General features: G+C 50.5%; 8 protein-coding genes across 8 annotated transcripts; 2 read left to right on the top strand and 6 right to left on the bottom strand.

Annotated features, from left to right (window-relative positions):
* Positions 1–989: 989 nt before the first annotated feature.
* On the bottom strand, positions 990–1,832 carry CABS01_01998 (uncharacterized protein; the record flags this gene model as incomplete). The annotated part of the gene is made up of 1 exon (XM_060535377.1): positions 990–1,832. One exon carries the CDS (start codon positions 1,830–1,832, stop codon positions 990–992), a length of 843 nt encoding a protein of 280 aa, XP_060395682.1.
* Positions 1,833–2,390: 558 nt separating this feature from the next.
* CABS01_01997 (uncharacterized protein) lies at positions 2,391–5,408 on the bottom strand (the record flags this gene model as incomplete). The annotated part of the gene is made up of 3 exons (XM_060535376.1): positions 2,391–2,559; positions 2,629–2,928; positions 3,559–5,408. The coding sequence occupies 3 exons, from the start codon at positions 5,406–5,408 to the stop codon at positions 2,391–2,393; spliced, it is 2,319 nt and encodes a 772-aa protein (XP_060395681.1).
* Positions 5,409–5,770: 362 nt separating this feature from the next.
* CABS01_01996 (uncharacterized protein) lies at positions 5,771–7,186 on the bottom strand (the record flags this gene model as incomplete). The annotated part of the gene is made up of 1 exon (XM_060535375.1): positions 5,771–7,186. The coding sequence occupies one exon, from the start codon at positions 7,184–7,186 to the stop codon at positions 5,771–5,773; it is 1,416 nt and encodes a 471-aa protein (XP_060395680.1).
* Positions 7,187–8,241: 1,055 nt separating this feature from the next.
* On the top strand, positions 8,242–10,232 carry CABS01_01995 (pantothenate transporter liz1; the record flags this gene model as incomplete). The annotated part of the gene is made up of 9 exons (XM_060535374.1): positions 8,242–8,456; positions 8,530–8,582; positions 8,637–8,854; positions 8,910–9,230; positions 9,285–9,409; positions 9,469–9,769; positions 9,822–9,921; positions 9,983–10,103; positions 10,166–10,232. 9 exons carry the CDS (start codon positions 8,242–8,244, stop codon positions 10,230–10,232), a joined length of 1,521 nt encoding a protein of 506 aa, XP_060395679.1.
* A 283-nt stretch (positions 10,233–10,515) lies between these two features.
* Positions 10,516–12,198, bottom strand: CABS01_01994 (TAM domain methyltransferase; the record flags this gene model as incomplete). Its single annotated transcript, XM_060535373.1, has 9 exons — positions 10,516–10,591; positions 10,664–11,083; positions 11,149–11,286; positions 11,356–11,416; positions 11,469–11,610; positions 11,679–11,701; positions 11,764–11,854; positions 11,973–12,011; positions 12,085–12,198. 9 exons carry the CDS (start codon positions 12,196–12,198, stop codon positions 10,516–10,518), a joined length of 1,104 nt encoding a protein of 367 aa, XP_060395678.1.
* A 1,439-nt stretch (positions 12,199–13,637) lies between these two features.
* On the bottom strand, positions 13,638–14,946 carry CABS01_01993 (beta-lactamase; the record flags this gene model as incomplete). The annotated part of the gene is made up of 3 exons (XM_060535372.1): positions 13,638–13,784; positions 13,846–14,795; positions 14,862–14,946. 3 exons carry the CDS (start codon positions 14,944–14,946, stop codon positions 13,638–13,640), a joined length of 1,182 nt encoding a protein of 393 aa, XP_060395677.1.
* Positions 14,947–15,428: 482 nt separating this feature from the next.
* Positions 15,429–18,164, bottom strand: CABS01_01992 (uncharacterized protein; the record flags this gene model as incomplete). The annotated part of the gene is made up of 1 exon (XM_060535371.1): positions 15,429–18,164. The coding sequence occupies one exon, from the start codon at positions 18,162–18,164 to the stop codon at positions 15,429–15,431; it is 2,736 nt and encodes a 911-aa protein (XP_060395676.1).
* A 1,297-nt stretch (positions 18,165–19,461) lies between these two features.
* CABS01_01991 (peptidase family M28) lies at positions 19,462–21,229 on the top strand (the record flags this gene model as incomplete). Its single annotated transcript, XM_060535370.1, has 5 exons — positions 19,462–19,583; positions 19,659–20,322; positions 20,375–20,426; positions 20,482–20,960; positions 21,050–21,229. The coding sequence occupies 5 exons, from the start codon at positions 19,462–19,464 to the stop codon at positions 21,227–21,229; spliced, it is 1,497 nt and encodes a 498-aa protein (XP_060395675.1).
* Between the last annotated feature and the right edge of the window lie 1,049 nt (positions 21,230–22,278).

Raw genomic sequence — 22,278 nt, 5'->3', positions numbered from 1 at the left:
ATCAAGGTACTCACCGACTATTACCCGCGGCCGCCTCTGCAACGGCAAACACGGCTATGTTTTCGTGCACTTGTGGTAAACTCACAGTGGTCTTGAGTCATAGCATGCATTCAATTCTTAAGCCTTTGAGGCTAAGGATGATAATTACTAATTCGGCATGATTATCAAGCCCATGAAGTATGAGTTTGGAGCCACTTGGTCGGAGGCAAACTGTAGATGGGTAGCTTAGCTGCCTCTTGAACAGCCACAAATCGGAATGTGTCGGTGCCACTTTAAGGTAGTTATCTGGCAAATATTCACTAGGTGGACCTCTTGATGCTACCTTAATCAACAACAGCTTTAGTTGCGTGTATCTCAATGAGGTTGCATGCAACAATTATAGTACGGTGTACCTGACCCGAGCCACTAGTAGGTCTGCATTCGTAAGAGCCATAGACACTACATTGGCGATGTGGGATGCTCCTGCCGCCTTGGCGCGCGTGTAGTGGGCAAATAGGAAAATATGCATCGGAACCGTTCAGTTATCAGAGGATCAAGATCGCTCAAGCCTGGCCAGTCTTTGTAGCTTGTATCTATAGGCAACTGACTATCCGTAGATGCAGCTGTCACTTATTTAAGTTCTCGGTCCGGGGACCAAGAAACTGTCGCTATGATCGCATGTGCGTACAACCACCGGGAGATTATTACTGATTCTGTCCTAGGCCGACGCATCAACGTGGGACATGGCAGCATGCTACCAGAATTCACAGGCATTGGAGGGTCATTTCTATGCCCGCGGATTGTCGGTCTCGCGATATGGGATTTGTCATGATCATGAGCGGAATAAATTTCCCCATTGGTATTTCTCGCCGAGAAAACAACCGTACATAGTGTGCATGTTCAGTGGCTTGATGAGTAAAATTAAAGAATATCTAAGTATCTGCGGATAGCGCACCATTTATCCTACACTCCACTACGAACGATCCGTACATGGCCCATGATCGCCGAATTCATGACCAGAGAAAGCTAAACGCGATGGCCAAGCCAGCAAAGACAAGCCCAGAGGCCTTGGCAGTGACCGAGGCGGCACCATTAGGTGTCTGAGATGGCGAGCTGCTACTTTGGGCTGATGTCGGAGTAGAAGTAGACCCTGTCGGGGAGGTTGAGGCTGTCGCCAACGCACCGGATCTCGTTGCCGTTGCCGAAGCGCTTCCCGAGGGCCCCGCACTGGAGCCTGAGCCCTGCCCACCCCCGTTATCGTTGATGATTGAATCCCAGGACGGGAAAGTCGTGCCGGGACATGCGGCGACGCATTCGTATGTGTTTTTATAGACACTAGGATCCTCGCTCGTCGTGTTCCTCTCGTCAAAATACTTGTCATTGCAGTTGCGCGCGCACGCGTACGCCGTGCACGGGATGCGATCCATGTCGCCCAGCGTGGACCCTCCGAGCTCCGTCTTGCCCCATTGTCCCGTACCGCCCGAGAAGGAAAAGTCGTTGCTGTATTCGAAGCCCGAGGGCCCGTCCTTGGTCGGATCCGAGTTCCACTCCATCGCGGTGATCTTGAAGTCGGAACCGTCAGGGATCGCGTCGGCGGGGATTTTCACCTTCACGGAGGTGACGTCAATCTTTGTCCCGTTGGCGAGGACGCACACGGGGCCGGTGCCCCATCCCGGTGGAGTGGTTGAGAGGTAGAGGTTGTAGTTGGTAAAACCGGCGTCGAAAGACTTGCTACCGGATGCGATGTCGTTCTGTATGGTGACTTCGACGTCGGTGTCAGCCTTGACCGTGGTCGGTATGCTAATGCGGTCGAACGCCAAGGCACGCGACGCGCCTGCTAGCAAAACGCCCATTGGGCAGAGGAATGTTGATGAGATCATGTTCGCTGCGTAGAGAGACTGGTCGTAGATCTGTAGCGAGCGACTGATGGAGAAACGCTGATTGAATAATAGGCGATTATGAAAAGTAAAATTACGATCTGTGAAGACGAGAAAGGAGTTTTTAGAATAGAACGACACGCATCAGAACACGATGTTTGTTGACGATGACTGAGAATTTTCCGAAGGATTCATATTTGCCCCTGATCCTCAGCACCAGCAAACGGGAGCCAATGCGGCCGAGATTGGCTCAGTAGACTAGTACCGATCGATGTTAGCGAGCGGCACAGGCTCGTCATTTCAAGCTTGAATAGGCGGCTAAGACGGTAAATCAGATGCTGCTGCCTGGATTAATCACCACCTTAGCCGAGAAATGCGATGATGGTGCTGTGTGGAAAGCAAAGATGGTGATCATTTGGCCAGGAAAACAAGCTTTGCCATGGCGCTTACATCACGCCTGAAAGCTTACTTTCCAGCCCTCTGGCGGGTGAGTGGGAGTTCGGGGCTAGGTACTCACCATCTAAGGTCAACATCTCATTGATTGTTGCGGATTAGTCCTCTCAATCGCTTCTCATCCAGTATCTCGCCTTCTACCAGTCTAGCCGTCTCTTTCAGTTCGCCATCTGAAAGCTCAAACCGAACAATTGTCGGCACATTGTTGACGTTCCACTTGGTGCGAAACACATTTGTAGGGACTCTCCACCTGGTTTGCCACTAATATTTAGCTTACTCGCCCCAACAAGTTGTAAAGCTCAAGCTTCCAGCTACTCACTCAGGCCGCTGTCCTACTTCAACGAAGGCCATCTCCGGTGCGCTTGAAGGCGAGAAGGCGGCAATGATGCGAGGGAGTGCAGCTCGGACATCGGGACACCATGACTCTCCCGTATCAGGATGGTCCGACGTAGTGAATGTGATGAAAAAGGGGGCTGTGGAATTTGTCGTATAATACCGTCCTAGGGCGCTCGCATCCTCCGGAAGCTTGAAATCGGAAATAATCGGCATATTTGCGGAAGATGGCCGACACGTTCGATCGAGCTCGGTAACCAGCCAGGTATGTTTTCGAACTCTTGAACTAATAATCAGTTTTTGAGAATAATGTTAGGAATACCATCTGCCTAGACAGGCTGACAGAGATCAAGCGGACATATGAACAAGCTGCACGTATATGAACCAGACTCCCAGGCATAGGCAACATGACGCGATGCTTATCCACTATTGTGTTTCTGACTAGATCCCGCAATTGCCCCCGACACCGGCCGAGTCTGAGCTGCATCCATCGCGCCGGAACTTTAGAAGTTGGACCCGCCGAATACCGGCATGACCGGCAAATGTGATGGCGTTCTGCCGATCTTTGACACAATGAGATGAAGCCAGGAATAACCAGTTTGAGCATGAGTCTAATTGTTGAGAGTCTTTCCAGTATCGATCCTAAAAGGTTTAAAGTGAGGAGCTGTCTGCTTTCTTTTGGTCTTGTGAGCCTAGCGACGCAACAACGATGCGGAACCCATTGCCTCTCCAGAATCCTGTTGGTTCGAGGCTACCTCGATACGTGCAATTTGCCTTCAACTTGGGACTCGAGAAACATCCGCCTCTCAGTACTCTTCGAACATGGTCCGAGGCATCTAAAGACTCTCGCCCATCATCCCGCCAAGGGTACTGGAAAGCTGGCATCGTCATGTCCTCGCCCCAGAGAGTTGAGCACCATTCCCATACGTGCCCCGCCATATCGTGGCAGCCGTACGGCGAGAGCCCCCTTGGGAAGAGACCAACAGCACAGGTCGTATTGAAGCCAGTCTCGTCGCTATTGGCAGTATGTTCCTGCCAATCTGTGCCCCAAGGAAAAGCCAACCCTTCAGTGTCCGTCTCATTTCGGCCACCCTTGGCCGCGCACTCCCACTCTGGCTCTGAAGGAAGCCTCACGTGCTCATTCGAACTGATCTTTTTTTCTTCTCTCCACCTTTCTGTGAGCCATTGACAGTAAGCCCTTGAATCATGCCATGTAAGATCGGTCGCTGGTGCATTTGCTTTCTCCGGGTCCTTGCCACCAGGACTGAGCCATTCGCGGCTAGTTTCCTTCACAAAGGCGGCGTAGTCTCTGTTGACGACAGGATAGACACCGATGCGAAACCTCTCGAGCGAAACTCTACTCAGAGGCTGCGAATTGGGATGACTTTCAGAGCCCATCATGAAGCTTCCGGCGGGAACCTCTGCGAGTTCAGTCAGATCTCGCGGGTCGCCATACTTTGACAGTAGACGACCGGCTTTCTCGCGTTCACCAGCCGAGCAATCTCCGTTCTCGACGATTTCCAGAAGCAGCTTCATAACCTTGCGTTCGACTTCCGCGGATAATGGAATAAGGCCAGCCACCAGTAAGGCAGCGCGCTTAGCGTCAGCTGGTGTGCCCCCGAGGAGCCCGTCGACAAGGACGCCAGACCTATGTAAGGAGCTGAGACGCGACAAGCAGCTTCTTAGAACATCATCCGAAGCATGAGGCTGATCACGAAAGAGGCCGACAGCGATTTGCGGTGTCAAATCAGCTAGGTGCCGCGCAGCTAGGAGCCGTTGCACCGTCAGGCTTCGCAAGGCAGGATTGGGCTGAATCGCGGTCAACGACATCTCAGTCGGACCGGTGGTTAATGAGTTGTGGAGTATCAGCTTGTATGACCTTTCTGCTAGAAGCGATGCAGCATCTGACTGCGAGTGGGTGGACGAAAGCCACGCATCTAGCAGCTCCTCGGCACAGTTTCCAGAGTAATTGGCTTGAACCGCGAGAGCAAACATGGCCGGGTTCGACGCAGCTTCACCCATGCCAGTTGTTATGATAGTCGACGGATCCAAATTCAGGTGAGAACGCACTGCCTCCCTTCTTTGACACTCTAACAAGGGAAGCAACTCGTGTCGGACGACGGCCGGGAAGCTCCAGCGGTCAAGGACATCTGTATCGCCAAGCAAGAGTAGCTTGGTGTAGGTTCGCTCTCGTATTAGGGCCAGTGTTTTTGCCAGAACAGAGATCAGTTCATCCCCTGCGGTCTGGAGATCATCGAGGACGATGAGCAGATGCTCGTGCTGAGAACCAGATGCGCCAAGAAGTTGCGGAATCGTTACATCAGCCAACCGTTTCAGAGACTCGGTACCACTCAGTGAGAAATAGCACGGAGACAATCTGCTGGCACCCCAATTCTCTTCCTTGATATCACCTAGGTCGTTTCGAGGTAGTGGTCGCGCATTGCTGAATCTAGAGGAAGCTAGGATGTGACAGAGGTGCTTAGCAACTGTAGTCTTCCCGCTCCCGCTGGGTCCCGTCAAGAGCAAGATCGAGTTGTCGCGGACTAGCTCAAGAGCAGAGAAGTGGATCGGATTTTCAGGCTTGTCACCGGCCTTGCGCTTCCGTAGACCTTGGGCAGCTTTGTCTTCGAAAGTGTATCGTGCGAGTAGTGGGATGTAACCTTTCGATAAATCGACAGTCGCACCATTTGGTAAAACTAGGAGTGGCTCGGTGCCATATCTTTTAGCCGCCGCTTGCAGGCTGTTGATGGATACCGAGGTGCTCATTGCAAGCTCGAAAAGTTACATGCATCGATCAAGGAAGTATCGGACTGAAACGTGCAGCGCAGTCGGCGACATCGGCCGCCTTATATACCGAGGCGTTATGTGAGTGGATCCGAGTCTTCGGGCCCATTGCGGAGGTTCCGCAGGAAGAACTCCTATCGGGATAACTTCAGAAAGACGGTATCAAGAAGGTTGGCCTCGAATGAGAAGGCCACGCTGATACACCTCATGTGAAGAAGATTCATATCCTCCTGCTCTTGCTCATAAATACATGTAAGCTCAAGTATCACCACAGAAAGATGAATGCTGTTGCAGCCTCCAATGATTTCTACAACGTTCTCTTCTCCTCCTAAAGTTCCGGCTCACTAATCGAGTGTGAGTATTCCCGAATGCCCAATTTGAAGTCCAACATTGTGTCTTGTTGCCCAAATAACGTCAGGATGACCTATATACAGCCATGGAGGATTCTGCTGTAACCTTTTCAGAGTCTTCGCATATGCTTCCGCTCTGTCTTCGTAGTTGATTTTGTTTCGCGCCTCGTAAAATAGTTCTTGCAACTTGTCATCGTGATAACCAAGCCACCAAGTTGCACGCGACGAACTGGAGATCTTATCATCCAAAACGCGAAACGTGCTGTTTGGGGTTGAGTCAAACAACGCGAGGCTTCCAATCTCTTTTTTGAGTCCGATTTGGCGAGCATATTCTGGTCTATTGGTCTCAACCTTGATTTCGACCTGAAAGCCAACGGCCTCCAAGGATGATGCCACGAATTTCGAGATCTTTTGGGCATGCTCTGGCATGTAAACTGGGGTCCTCAAAACAAGATGTGTGCCTTTGTCGAAATCTTTCAGAAGATCCCTGGCCCTGTCGGGGTCGTAGGGAATGTGTTGCAATTGTGATTCTGGGAAGCCAAGATGATAGGGGCTGACGATTGTAGCGGATGACTTTGCGAACCCATGGTATACTTCCTTTACCAATGCGTCATTGTCCAACGCAAGGTTCACAGCCAGACGTGCGTCTGGTGAAGTAAAGATACCATCCGTGCAGTTGAGATAGTAAATAGCCGATAGGGTGCTTGCCACTCTTCCCCATCGAAATCCAGAGTCGAAATTGAGAAGGTCAAGATTAGCTACCCGCTCCAGATTGAGGGCAGCATCGACCTCTCCAGCACGCAGAAGCCGAAGTCTTTCGGCAGCATTTGGTTCCATCGTCGCTATGATAGTATGAGGTGAGCCATGTCGCGTCGGATTCAGCCGCTGCAAAATGGCTCTACCCGTGCTATCTTTCCGCTCGAACTCGATGACACGGAATGGGCCCGTTCCAAGCACCGGCTTGCCATTCTTGTCGATGCGAGAAGGCCAAAACTCGCAGAAGATACCCTCGATATCCGCGAATGGTTCCGCATTTGTCACCTTTACAGTCAGGTCATCCTCGGCAGAGAACTTGGTTTGCGAGAAATAGCGGCTGTAACTCCAGCGCATGCCAAAGTAGTCTCTTGAGTCCAGGAGGCCATTGATGTAAGTGACGATGTCTTTAGCCTTGCAAGGCTCGCCATCATGAAAGCAGGCGTCTTCTCGGATGTGAAATTGCCAGATTCGGGCATCGAGGGACCGCTCCCATCGGTCAAAAAGCCCGGGCTCAACGCGGCCATGGGATTGCCATCGGAGGAGGGGCTCGAAGACTAAACTTTTGAGTGCTGTAACACTATTGTCGTCTGTGACTTGTGTCGGAAGCCGGAAATCGACATTCTCTAAAGAAAGTCGTAGGACTTCTGGCGTCATGATGTAAAGAGTTTGAAGAGCGTCCTCTAATCGTGGAGGTTCTGCTAATTGATCAATAAGATTCCTGCCAGACTGTCTTCAACTCGAACTGACGGGATCAGCACTTCAGCGTTGCCGGGTATGATAAAATACCGGAATGAGTAGAACATCCAAGCTACCTTGCGATCGCGGAGAGAGGAGGAAGTACCCTGTCGGAAGAGCTGTGGATACATGGACAGTCCGGTTGAATTAAATCGCTCCAGGATGCAGCCGGGCATGGATACCGTGCCTTTAATGGACAGAAAATAAGAGTCGACTTATCATTACCTTCCACAAGGCACGACTCAAACGCTCCGACCGATTATCATGTGCCCCTATGTAATCGAAGTATTGCCTTTTGTTCCCAATGCAACATTATTAATGAACAGTTCAGATACTGCGATGTTTCCTCTGAAGGGTTTCTTCGTGAACTGAGGTTGACAGATTGTAAAGTGAGATTTTTCTGGCTTTTCACATCCAAATGAAGTCAAGTTCTCTGTGAAATGGTCAGATTTAGTGCAATCAAGTTTGCCGGGAAGTTGTCAAGCACCGGCAAAGATGCCGGACAGCAATTAAGGCGACAGAGCGGAGTGAGATAACGACATGGTGGGGCGGCCAGCCATGACATTGGGTTCCTTCTGCTGCAACATCCGAGAACGGCACGACTTCCTTGAGGCACTGTCATTCATTTCGAAAAGCCGCCAGATGGAAGAGATGCTGTCTGCGCGTACATGCAGATTACATCTAAGGCTAGTTTGGAACAAAATCGGGTCCGAAGGAGTCAAGGAGGTGAGCTCGCTCACAGGGATTATAATGGCATCATCCACCAGTAGCAAATCAGGCACAGGAAGTTTTCTAGCTCAAATCAGCCATATCCATGACTTAATTCAATGCGGTTAGGTGCTTCGGAAAAAATCGTTTCTCTTGGGGAAGCCAAAGTATATAGCGATCTGAAGTCGACCGAACATCAGCGTCTAACCAGATTGCTGGGACGAGCGTGCAGAATCGTTTTCTCTAGGTACCAATCACTGACCGACATGTCGGATATCAAGTCCGCTGCCCCTGTGGAAGTGGCAGAAACCACTTCGGATTTGGACAAGAACGCCAAAGACACGACCCCAGAAAACACCGCAGAGGCAATCCCCGAGAAAACCTCCTCCCGATGGCGCAAGATTGTCGGTCTTGTATGGGACTCTGTTGATGGAGATCCAGAGTACCGGAAATACGTTCAAAGGCTCGATACTTTCTTCTTGTGAGTCCAATCTCTTGCCATGTGTGGTGCGGCTTTGCTCTCCCAGGACTAACAAGTTCCTTCTATTCACCAGTCCTACTGTTTGTTTTGGCTACTTCATAAAGTACCTTGATCAAACAAATTACAGTAAGCCAAACTTATTAGCTTGTGAAGTTGAGGATTACTGACCCTGATCTTCAGGCAATGCGTTCATCAGTGGCATGCAGACTGACCTGGGCCTCTACGGAAACGAGCGCAACTGGCTGAACACCTGGTTCAGTTTAGGCATCATGGTCGGCAGTGTCCCAGCTCAAATGTCACAACTCAGTTTCATCCGACCCTCGATTCTTATTCCATCGTGCGAGGTCATCTGGTCGCTGCTTGTTATCGGCATGGGGTTTGCCAAGAATATCAAGACGGTAAGTACAAGCCATAGAAGATAGCATGGCCCATATCACTAACTTTCGGTACGAGATGTACGCCTTGCGTTTCTTTATCGGTCTGTTCGAGGCTTGTGCTTTCCCGGGATACATCGCCATGCTGGGTGGCTGGTACGGCCCAAAGGAGCTCACTAAGCGCTTAGCTATACTCCTGCAAGTTGAATCCATTGCCAGTATGTTCAGCGGTTATTTGCAAGCAGGACTATACACCAGCATGGATGGTCGTCATGGGATTGCAGGGTGGAGATGGTTGTTCATCATGGACGCCATCATCTCGCTTCCAATTGCGTTCTGGGGCTTCTTTGGATTGCCTGATCTGCCGCATAACACGAAAGCATTCTACTGGTCAGCTGAAGTATGTTCTCCACGTCACTATTGTAAATGAACATGCCTGACTCACTCTTCGTAGCATGTCAAATATGGTATCGATAGGATTGAGAAGTTCGGGCAGAAGGCTCAGCAAAAGTTGACATGGAAGGAAGCCAAACGCATCTACCTCGGTTGGGAGATCTGGGTATTTGTTGTACCGTACACGTAAGTTATACTCCCGAAGAAGTACAACTGCGTCGCATCCTACTCACATAACTTGGCAGTATGGTCGCGGCGTGTCACACAGCCACCAGCTATTTCAACCTCTGGCTGAAGTCTGCTGGCTACAGCGTTGTAGATGCAAACATCTACCCTACTGGCGGCAGTGCTTTGAACATCGTTGCCACAGTCATCTGGGGTATAATCGCAGACCGAACCGGACAGAACTATACAATGATTGTCATTGTTCAAGCCCTGATGATACTGTCCAACATCTTGCTTTCTGTGTGGTATATCCCCAAGGGGGCCTTGATGTTTGCGTACTACCTTTCGTATGCTGGATCCGCGGCAACTCCAGTCCTCATCGTGAGTACCCCACAGAAACCACTTGAACGACAGACTCTGACATAAAGTAAAGAGCTGGGCCAATCGACTTAACGCGGGAGATCCGAGTCTCAGACAACTGCTTGTGGCCACCGCAAATGTTGTTTCCTACGCTTGGGTTCTTTGGGTACCCTGTGAGTTGAAGCCGCTAGCCGAAATTTACCACTCAAGTCTTTTGCGCTAACAAATTCCCAGTGGTTCTATTTCCTACCTATGATGCGCCGAAGTACAAGTACGGTTATCAAATCCTCATACTTTTCGGAGGCCTTGCTATCATTAGCGTTTCAATTATGTGGTACATGTACAGACGAAGAGAGTAAGTTGATTCCGATCTCACAATGGTCTCTGAAAAAGAGTTGAGGCTGAAAATCTCAACAGTCAGAAGCGCAATCAGCAAGAAAATCAAGGCACTGAAGCTGGCTCAGAGAGACCAGATGAGCTGTAACTTAGCGGATCTTGTTAGACGCGCATAGCTTCTGTGTGATCACCGCGGGGTTCACACTCTGTAAAGGGAACGTTGGAATTCAAGTGGCTGAAGCCATTCCTCAAAGTAATTTCTGTCGACACAGGACAGCCTCAAAGCAGATTTCCATCACAATTATTAGGCACAAGCCGCAATAATCGGACCTCATGTGTCTTTTCATAAGTATCAAGAGACTCTTCGGGGATGCCTTTGGATGGACCCCCGACGAGTGATGATGACTGGTGGCCATCATCGTTTGACGACGTCAGGCAACTCCAGCTGTCGAGGGCTCAACAGGCGCCTGAGTTGAATTTCCTGGCTTCCGACCAGAAACGACATATCTGGCAGTCTGAGTCAGTAATAGCGCCGAGAGTAAACTTCCACATGATTTCCGTCGCAACGAGAAAACTTACACAGGCCACCAAACATGGATCCTCGGATCACGCATCTCCTTTCTTGCTTGCGAGCACAGAACAATGACCTCCTCCTTCGACCAGCCCTTGATGTTGGTCAAGATACCGAGAGCTGCTGTCTCAAGGAAGTAGTCAAGATTGGCTAGCCCCCATCCGCCAATATCCTTCATCGTCTTGTCTCGTGGCCAAGTGTTGGTTGGCCATTTATAAATGGTCTCTCGGACATCTACAAAGCCGCGATCGATGAGAAGCTGCTTCCACTTGAGTGGAAGCTTGAGAGTCCGATTGATCTTTTCCATAGCGTCAACCACCTCATCGGCCCACTGCGCCAAGTAGCTGTTCTCAGGTAGTGTGTTGTCGTCGGTCCGAGCTTCCATGCAGACATCTTGTGCTTCGAACCAGCCGCCGGGTTCGAGTTGGCTATATCATCAGGCGTTAGAATAGTGGGCTTGCCATTGGGATGGAGATGTTTAGGGACGATCTACTTGTAAATGCTGTCAACTAGCTTGGCTGGGTCCAGAATGCTGCCGCTCAAAGTCCTAGAAAAGATGAAGTCGAATTGTTTTGACCATGTCCATGGCTTCTCCAGGTCATCTATCTCAAAAGAGCAGTTGGGAGGCATACTTGAAGATTATCAGCGGTCATGACCTCGATAGTGAGTGGCAGCTTCAAGGACATGTGGCGTCACTTACAAGTCAGGCTGCACTGGACTGATATCCACCCCGATCACTTCAGACTCGGGATGCTCCTCCGCTAATCGACCGTTAGTCAGGCTAATCATATGTACCATGCGCACATGACTGACCATATTCCAGAGCCCAGATTCCGGTTCCCGTTCCGAGGTCCAGGACTCTGTTAGCACCGTAAGACTTTGGACATGTGCAAAGGCGCCCTCTGAACGTCCTCATGAAGAGCTCGTGCTGTAGATCCAAACGCTCTTGTTCAACCTATTAATGTCTCATCAGCTATATGACATACATTTTTACCACTATACATTGTGGCGGTCTCAACTTACGTTATCATGGGGAAAGTAGTATTCTGCGCACGTATCAGGCCAGGCTCAATCTCATGGCTGTTAGATATGCAATACAAAGACTTACTGCCTCGGGAATGAGAGTGATAGAGACGTCCATTCTCATCTTCAAAATTAAGGATGGATGAGCGAATGGAAGTGAGAGAATCGCGGATTGACTAAAGTCAGACATGGTAAGCACAACTACTATCAACTCGTACCCTGAAATGAGGTTCTGTCGCGAATCATGTTCTCCCATTGAAAACGGTTGCGGTATAACTATACTGGGCAACGTACGACATTGATGGCGGAGTCTGTTTCTCCGTCGTCAGCATCCTAATCGCCGCATCGCAAATTAGCAAAGAGTTGCCCGTTCTGCCCGGTTCGGGGCTCGCTGTGTAAAGCGTACAATGATACCCGTTGCCGGGTTCGCCCCATCCTCAGTATCAATCTCGGCATGGCCTGGAGAAGCAACGGTTTCCCCCACCGGGGGTGAGCGCGTCTCATCTCCCGGAGTCGCCATTACGAATTCTTTCAAAGTGTCAGTCGACTTTGGTGAGGGGTTTGATGTGAGAAACCGTGGGGTTACAGATTAGATCGTCTGAGGTCTAGGTATTTAATCCGCCGAAGCTCAACCCCAACTTCTAAGGACCAAGGGGCCAGACCCAACCCCCCATCTCCCCTTCAAAACCATGCCGGGGACACCGGGCGGTGCAGCAGTGTGCATGGATCAGAGGGTGGCAGCTTGAAGAATTTCGACGGACCTATCCCAAAGGAACCTCGGGTTGTGGAGAATCTTCAGTGGTTTATCCAACCAGACTTGGAGTTGGGGTGCTGGGGACGACTCAGTTCCACCAGCTAGCAATACTGCCAAGGGGCTTGACACGTGCCATCCCTCATGGGGTTCATGAGCAGTGGGCATATCGCCCAGTGATGGACCTCTGAGAGAAGCGATACCAGACTAGGTCCCCGGACGTGTCGGTGTAGAGCGTCCCGTGAACCGGGTACTGTCATGCCACTTGGACTCTTTTTCCCTGGAAGATTGCGTGCAGGAATTGCTGCAAATCGATAACGGTGATCGTCGCCGAAAGATATCATGACGCATGATTTGACGCCAGCATCAGCAACGTTACAGGCTCAACGTTCCCTCCCTTGCCTACATGCTATACAGGTAAGGTGCTAATCTCGTAGCACTGGAGCGTTGCTCAGTGGAAAGAGTGGAATTACCCATTCATTCGCAATTTCGGTTTTGAACTCTGGACTTTTATGATAAAGTACGGAGTACTTACTTCATAGAGGGGAAAGACCACAGCACCGCAGCGCTCAGACACCAGGGACCCCGTCTATGAAAGTTCAATGCTTTTTCGGCACCGAAGTTCTTGGGTTACAGTGCATGCACTTCCATGAGACTGACGCGCGGACTTGATACTTGTTGCGATGTTACAACGGTCCTTATCCACACAATAACCTCCACAAGAGTCGGTGTGTCGGGTTTGAGCCGCCTTGATTTCCAGTGGTGGTAGCCCTTGTCTGTCAGCGAAAGCGGACGCAATGTCAGCCACAAGCGAAGCGTTGTAAATAGCGGCCGGGCCGTGCCGTAAGCCGCTGTTAAACGAGTGATCTGGGTTTCGAACCAGTTTTTGACCGGGGTTCCGAATGCTTCAGGCTTCATCATGATGAACAAGCGAAGTATTTGAAGACCCGTGCTCCAGTGTGCCGTCTTTCAGTTGATAGAAAAGACATCAGAATCTGCTTGCTAAGAGAACGGGTTTTCTCTGTGAGTACTGGTACCCTTATGGCGAAATGACAAGTTCAGACCTCCTGTGGAACATGATGTGATATTTTGACAGCAATTGGAAAACACAGCCCAACACCTCTACCTCTAACTGCGCGCAATGTCTTATATATGCTGACTATGATCCGTTTCATGCGAACTTACTCTTGGGGAGCATCTATTTATTCTTAAAGCACTGCGCGAGTCTTGGCACCCTTCACTTTTGAGTACATCTCTTCTTCAAATGCCTTAATGTACGGTCGGATTCCCTCCTCTGCCGCAGGGAGCATTTGTGTCGCAAAGAAGCCACAAAGCCCAGCTTGGCGATCGATCCACTGCTAGAAGTTAGAACAAAGTCTGTTTAAAGCAGGGTGCGTGGGAGGAGAGAAGACTGACCCAGAAAACGTTTGATGCACCACTCCACATCAGAGTTGCGTTCCGCCGGTATGGGTGACTGTGTCCATCCACAAGCAGACCTCCAAGGCCCCAGTCATACTCGCCCGTCACAGGGAAGTGACCAACTGCCCACTCTGGCTCTTCCATCGCCTTCAACAGGCTGCTCTTAGCCTGTGATGACAGCTGGGGCTTGAACATTTCGGAAGTCATTGTCGGACTCAGTAGCTTTCCGTCGTCAACCAGCAGCGAATGCAAAACTCTCATGACATCGGGGGCCGATCCATAAGACCCTTGTCCGCCAAGACAGTCGGTGACTCCATGATTCAACTCCCTTCCGCGATGGAGGATAATCTTCCCTGTGTCCCTGTCCCGGGTGTTCATTCCCCAAAGTTTTGATCTGACAGACTCAACATTGAACGTGAAACTTGATGCGCCAACTGGGTCCCAGATATTTTCGCGCATATACTGGTCAAGCGACTTCCCAGACACATTCTCAATCAGCTTCCCCATCCAATCTGAGCTGCAACTGTAGGCCCAGTCTTCTCCCGGCTCATAGTTCAGGGGGTACCCGAAGCGCTCCTCGACGGTAGACCCGCGAGTTGGTTTGAGGCCGTGGAAGGACTGCCAGTCTCGCGTCGCATCGCTGAGGAAGTCGTAGCTGTTGCCGGCGCTATGCGTAAGAAGGTGTCGCAGAGTGATGGGCTTCTGGCGCTGTACCTCGATGGGCTTGCCCGAATCCGTGAAGCCGGTCAAGACGGGTTTCTGTGCTAAGGTCGGAACGTGTTTTGACACATCCCCGTCGAGTGTTAGAATACCACGTTCTACGAGCTGCAAGGCAGCGATCGTCGTGAAAAGCTTTGTGACGGAGGCAAGAGTAAGGATATGATCATCTGACAAAGGTGTTGCGCTTTTCAGGTTGTCTCCATACACATGCGAGTATTGAAAGATGCCTGTTCGTGTTTATTAGCATCCCTTGAGGGTGAGGCCAGCTCCAATCTTAGGGGAAGTCAAATTACCAGACTTGTCTCGAGCATGAAGTATGACGCCGGGGATATCACGATCCCGCACAGCGGTGTCGATACGCTCTTCGAAAGAACCCATGTCTGAGAACTTGAATAACACACTTTGTCAACAGGTCTTGACGTGTAAACAAAAGCCTCTTGGTGAGAAACAGGAAAGACTGAAACCTTAAACGGGCTGAAACAATTGGATGGGACTCGGGGATACATGAGCAACTTTTCATTAGTCATCCGAGGTTAATGCCGATCCCCCGCAGGTGCATGACAACATCCCGAGGTAACCGATCTCGAGCATGACCCGCCGCAGGATAGCAATAATTCCGCGGAGAAAAAGAAAACACCAAATTTCAGACCCCGGCCTTAATTTCAAAATATTCAGGCTCCCCTTTCTACTGTGAACAGAATGACTGTTCTGGACTCCCGACATTGAGTTTGCTGCTCTCTTCAATTTGACCTCGCAAGTGCAACCTCTGACGCCAAATTTCGGATATGACATGACAGAAACACCAACATTGTAAGATGCTTCATTGGACAGTTGAAGCTTGGAAGAGTTCAGAACTGGCTCTACACAATGACAAAGTCTTGAAAGGGTAGGTAGCCTTCAAGACCCTCCACAGCATACTCTTCTCCCTTGGCGTCAACTCCGACTTGCTCAGCCTTCAACCTCCCTTTGAGACTGTCAATCGGCTTCAGAAGCTCGCCATCCATGATACCGTGCACATAGCAATCGCCGATGATCTGGAACTCGTCTGCACTGCCTGACTCAATATCATTGAGGATTCTTCGCAAGACGAATGGTGTCCTCAAACCCTCAAGGAGTACCACGTAATCCTCAACCTGGGCATTCCACGGAACAGTGCCCATGTAATGATGGTCCAGAGACTTTGTCTTATATACCGCCCTACTGGGATTCTCTTCCAAGATGACCGCATCTTTTGCAATATCTTCTGCATTTTTGTCATCCCTTGTACCGATCATCGCAAATCGTCGCCCTCGTTGAGCTTCTTGAAAAGGGACAGTGAAGGGGACCATGCGTTTCTGGAGGTCTGCCTCGACGCCGACGTCAAAATCAAGCAGCCATTTGAATATCGCCGTCTGGTGCACGCGAATACCTGGCGCGTGCTCGTCATTCTCTTCATTCGGTCCTTGAGCGTAGAAGCGCCGGAAGGCGTCCACACCTGCGAAGAATTCTTTCGATGTCGATACTAGCTCGGGAGAGTTATTGCCTTCCTTTCCGGTGACAACAAACTTGGCGTCTTCTGTCCCTGCTTTCTCTTCTTTATCTCTTGGTCCAATTCTTTCGCCCCGCCATGATCGATCCATCGCTAGGGTTCTCACAAGCGCGTCATCAAGAGCCTCGTCGATATATCGCTCTTTAAGGTCGTCTTGAGTCGCAATAGTCGCAAAGGTGAGGATGAAGTTTCGAGAATCTTCGTCATTGAACGCTGGAATTTCGAGATCTGGAGCGCTCTCGAAAATGTTGAACATGTGATCAGTCTGATTATGGGTGTAATATTTCCATGATGGCCCCACGAAATTGACTCGATCTAGAATCATCCCTCGTAGAGTCAGTCTTGGAGCTTCTCCCGGGGCCGATATTGATATCATGGGAGACGTGTTGGGCATGCAGTGATACAGCTGAGTCGATAAAGTCGAACGTGACTGAACTGTCCAATCAGGCACCCAGGAAGGAAGGTTTGGGACACCTTGATTGATGCCGGCGTGGTGTAGAAGGTCAATGCCGCGACCAGCTTCGATCATAAGTCTCGCCACCTCAGTGAAGACTCTGTCTGGCGTATTGTTTGACGAGTAGTCGGGAACAATGGACTGAGCGACAGGGTCGTCAGTGAGTCCAAGAAGTCCATACACTTTGTCTCTCGCATCCGTCGCCAGGTTATTCCTCGTCAGACAAAGCAACTCAAGGAGATTGAGAGGAGAGCCACTTTCCACAGGCTCATCCTCCACATTTTCAGAATCGTCAACTGTTTGAGATGTCTCGAATCCTTGCCTGCGGTCTCGTAGCAATTTGAAGGAGCTTACGGGACTCAAATGCATAATCATACTGAAAACTTCAGCATACATGCCGATCCGAAGTGGCCTTGGAAGGCCATGAATTCTCGCAAGGTCCCAGAAATCCGTGATTGCTTCCAGGCTGATCGCTGCTGTACCGTAGAGCACGACAACCTTTGGTGCCAGAATGACCTCCTGCAGGATCCATGTGCGGAAGTACCAATCAGTCACCCAGAAACGAACCAACTTGTTCCACGTCTCCCGGCCCTCTTCCGTTTCCGTATCTGGGAGACCGACCTTGTCCCATTCTATGTCCGACATGATGCTGTCTCGGCGTTGATCTTCCCAGATGCGAGTCATGAATGTCATGATACTGATAGCACCTTGGACACTTTCGGTGCTGTAGGCATCATCCACAGGCTCCAGGGTGAAGTCCGATAGCCCATATGGTTTCTCAAACTCTGCCGTGACTTCATCTTTGACTGAGTCATCCATGCCGAAGCTCATCATGTCCTGAACTCCCAGACCTCCCATACAGTCTTCCAACGTGGTTTCCTCCCTGTTGTTAACGTCTTCTGGCTTGCGGCGCTCATATTGGTAGTGACCAGGGTGAGCAAGAACCAGCTTTGCACCTTTATAGATATTTCCCATCAGCAGAACCTGTTGACTTCGTTCTACAATGTTGTCCTGATTGATGCAAATACCATCGGCCCAGAACCACGTGGTGGGATGCCTGTTGAGGCAAGTTCGTAGCGCATGGTAGAGATTCTGCGTTACAGAGATCATCTTCCCGTTGCAGTTCACCGCGAGAAATCGCTCGGGGGTTCCCCAAACATACGAGAGACAAAAATAAGGGGGAGCATCATCCAGGTAAAAGGTTTCGACCCGCAGTTCGCGTATAATGCCATCTTCGTCAGCGGCACCCAGTCTCAGAAGGCGAATTCGTCGAAGCTCAGGGTCTAACGGCTCATATTCAAAAGGTATCTCTGTGTCCTCGAACATGACATCCGGTTTATAAGGCTCTGCGCTGGGGTCGTGCATTTGCTCATCTCCTGGCGCCTGGGTATTGTCCAGTTTTCCGGCGTATGCGTACGTGACGTTCGGATCGTCGCTCACTGCGAACGGCGATGAACTCAGTGATGCCGTAGCGGGATCGATTCCGTTTTTGCGGGCTAGGTATAGTCGCAGTGCTTCCGATGACCCAGCCGCTAGCTGGTCAATAGCAATTTGCAGCTCGTAGGCGTCAGGGTCGTTGTACACATCGTGCGTTGGAGTTTGAGGACGAGACATATTGGGACTTCGTTTGGTGTCTGTGTACTGAAGTTAGACCGATTAGAAACTCTTGTTGACACGCGTCTCAAGTTTTGTCATGAAGAAATATTGAATTTTCTGGTTTATTGTCGTTGCAACTTGATTCTAGGCAACAGTCCAGCTCAGTTGTGGAGGCTGAGTCACTTGTAGCGAATGTGGTGTCGACAAATCATCCTCGAGCGCGCTTCGGCAGAGCTTGCCGGAGGGATTGCCTGACATAAGCATAGGTGTAATCATTGACCTGAGGGTCTTCGCACCAGCTCATAGGTACTTGAGAAAGCTTGAAGTCATTGTAGGACAAGCCAAAGGCTGAGTGATTTAGCGATGAAATCATTTGATGTGGTGAGACACTTCGCGTGTGCCGTTGCCCGGCGTTGCATGAGTCACTTTACCTTGGGGAAGACATGAAATAAAGGGTGTCACTCGACTTACACCGAGTGACAAGTCAATGACCAGTTGGGAATGGCGACCTGTCGACAAAGAAGACGTGTCAATCTCTACAGTATTTAGTATTAATTAGAATAGGAAGAGGTCTAATAATTGTGGACTCGTTGTTCTAATCAATCAATTGACGAGATTCCGCTTTCTGCCTTGAGAAAAAAAGCATGGGCTGAGGAATTTGCTGTTGATTTCAATGCGTCCGAGTGCCTCGAAAGAGAACTGATAACACTCAATCCCCTCACTAATCTGTCTTTCAACAAGCCTTCGCCGCATGCTTGGCGAAATGGACCTCGGTGCTGGTCACCAAAGTCCGCTTCTCCCGGATGCGCCTCTAGAGCCAGACAAGTTCACTACCCGAAGATAGTGTGCATGTATGCGTACACGCAGAGCCTGCGACTGAATCATGACCAACGCAAATGAGAAGCAGAAGACCGCGCCCAGCAACCCACCGCGTTGACGACATCACGGGCCAAGACTACAGCTTTTATAGTGCTTGGCTCTTGGCGGGCCCGAACTTCCCCTCACCTTCACCGTCGACCTTCCCGATCCGACCTTCGGTTCGTGCGTTTGCCCCAACTGACGGCGGCCGATTGGGCGCCGAAGTCTCGGCGGCCCGGGATGGGCATGCAAACTATCGTGTGTTTTTTTTTGCTGCTCTGCAGTGGCACTCTGGTTGCGCCGCGTTTGACCGCAACACTACCAACACATGGCAAAACAGGTCTATGGCGGAAATGAATGCTGCGCAAATAAAAAGGAGGTCGCGCCGGCCTGAGTTGGTGGATTTTGTTTCTTGTGGTTTAGCCTTTGCTGTCTCAAGATCCGACCCACTGCAGCTATGAAGTTCTCCAAGTCGACCGCGACTTTACTGTCGCTGGTCACCAGCACCGCGGCAACGAACACGACATGTCGGCCCAAGATTGACTCGGAAAAGCTCCAAGCTGATCTCACCACTGAGAAGTAAGAATCAGCCATCCCCCTCGACAGTCCTGCAGGGTCAATTGGCGCAATTGGCTGACAAATATTGCGAAACAGCTTGATGGCCAACCTGGAAGCTCTCAACGAAATCGCCTTCGCCAACGGTGGAAACCGCGCCTTCGGTCTCCCAGGTTATGCCGCATCGGTCGACTACGTGTGGGATCGCATCTCCGCAGTCCCAGCCACGAGGGCATGGAAACAAGACTTTCCTGCCACCTTTGGTCAGGTCACCTCGATCGACTTCAACATTGATGGCGAGTCGATTTACGTCTTTGGCTTGACATACTCTCCCTCCACGAGCGCAGAAGGTATCACGGCAGAAATTGTTCTTGGTCCCGATGGCGCCGCCGCCTGCGATGCTGCCAACTACGAGGGTTTGAATGTCCAGGACAAGATCGTGCTCGTGCAGAGATTCAGATGCCCTACTGGCGGCACTCTTGCTGGAAGAGTCCGCCCCGCTGCTGCCGCTGGCGCCGCTGCTGTCATTGTCTATCACGACATTACCACCAATGCGACGGCTGGATCTCTTAGTGCCCCCGATCCCGAGGGCTTTGTGCCGGCCGGTTTCATCAATCTCGCGGACGGGTTGAAGATCAAGGAGCGCCTGGATGCTGGCGAAACTGTTGAGGCACACTTCCAGCAAACTCAAATCGTTGAGGAGCGTATCACCCAGAATGTCTTCGTTGAGACCGAAGAAGGTGACCCACACAATGTTATCATGGTGGGTATGAGGCTAAGTAATGTCTAATATTCGAAGCTAACACGTATCATAGCTCGGGGCTCACTTGGACAGTGTTCAAGCCGGACCAGGCATCAACGATGATGGTATGTCATCTTCACACGGTGATAACAAGAAGCGCAATTTCTGACATCTTCACAGGCTCTGGTACCAGCTTGCTTCTCGAGCTCTTCCTTGCCATGACGCAGTACCGAACGAAGAACAAGGTCCGCTTCGCCTGGTGGGGTGCTGAGGAAAATGGCCTCCTCGGATCCAAGTTTTACTGCTCCAACCTGCCCGCGTCCGACGTCGATGACCTTCTTGTTTACCTGAACTTCGACATGGTGGCCAAGGGCTTCTTTGGTGTGGCCGATACTGACGGAAGCACCCACGGAAGCGCCGGCCCCGCCGGATCGGATGTTGTCGAGCACATCTACGAGGCGTACTACCAGAGCCAAGGTCTCGAGGTCACACCAGCCGTCTTGACCAACGGAAGTGATTACGCCTCTTTCTGGCAGATTCTAGGCAAGCCATTTGGCTTTTTGCACACAGGCACCGCTGTCGCTCAGGATCCATGCTATCACCAAGCGTGTGACACTATTGAGAATCCCGATCCCAACACCATTACTGTCAATGCGAGGGTAAGTTCTGCTGTGTTTTTTCCCTTCTCCTCTCTCCGTAAATAGATGCAGAAATTTGGAATAAGGTCGAATTACTAAGATTACTACAGGCTGCTGCACATATGCTTACGGTTTTGTCCTTGAACGGAACATCACTTATCCCCAAGACCCCGGTCAACGCAACGATGCTCACCCATCTGCAATCGAGAAGCCTTGAGCCCGACATGATCCAGATCGAAGAATTGGAAGCTCTGGGGGAGAGGCATCTTGGATGTGGACATGATGTTTGAGTCAACCATATTGACCTAGGTACATGTACTTACCTACCTTACAATCAATAGAACCGAGGCTGCAATTTACGTATACATTTGCGACTCGGGTGCCAGCTAGCCAAATTTTCTCAATTGAAACCTTTGTTGGTACCGAATGGTCGTTGGAATACTCACAAAAGGGCATTCTGACTTCGCAGCAAGGGTGAATTTGTCGTAATTCAGAGATGACTTATCTGACTGAAATGTATGTTTACCATCTGAACGAATGGTCATGTCAGAACAGTTTAGGGTGTGAAGCAGATGTATTGATTAATTCTCTAGTCTGGTATCAGTGAACTTTATGGCTACCTTATGAACGAATCTCGGTTCACAATCCAATATTTCGCGTAAGCCGCCTACCCGTTCTTCTTGACTCAGTGAGAAAAGCTTCCACATCGACCAAGTGACATCAATGATGTAGTAAGCAGTCCAAAATTCCTCTACTTGTGCAACCTTAACCAATATGTAAGCCGGGCCATGATATTGAATGTGACGTCACCGTCAAATCTACGACCTTAATTGTCATGTCTCATTTCACCGGCTTGTCTGTGTCTTGCGTTGAATCGTCTTGAATACCTCCTTACTCGTACCCTTTGCCGAGTGATAAGTCCACAACTATCTCCACGCAGCTAACGCCACTCCGCGGTGGGACTTTTGATGCAGGCCTTATGCACTGCGCCGAGCGTAATCGTCCCAAATCTGAAATTTGACTCGGGTATCATACACAAAATGGTGATCATGCACCCGCGCGTGTTTGGCGGACCTCTGATCTAAATATTGTCCAAGACTCCAACTTGACTTTGTATAGTGCTGAGTAAACCTAGCCTGTCCAATTACTACGTATCTACGCAGCTCAAAGAATACGAGCTGCCCCTTATGATTGGCTCGGTCCTCTGTCGTCCAATGGAAACCTTCCTTGGCACTAAAGTTGACAGGGGGCTCAGAAACCGCAGCGCAGGGCCAAGAGACGGTCATACTTGATGCCGCCGGGGATTTCCGTCAGCCCTCGCCGGACTTTGCACCTGACA

This window comes from Colletotrichum abscissum, assembly GCF_030869225.1.
Source record: "Colletotrichum abscissum strain IMI 504890 chromosome Unknown Scaffold_4.1, whole genome shotgun sequence".
NCBI lineage: Eukaryota > Fungi > Ascomycota > Sordariomycetes > Glomerellales > Glomerellaceae > Colletotrichum > Colletotrichum abscissum.
Note: the sequence above shows the minus strand (reverse complement) of the source record. Positions and strands in the feature narration are given on the sequence as shown.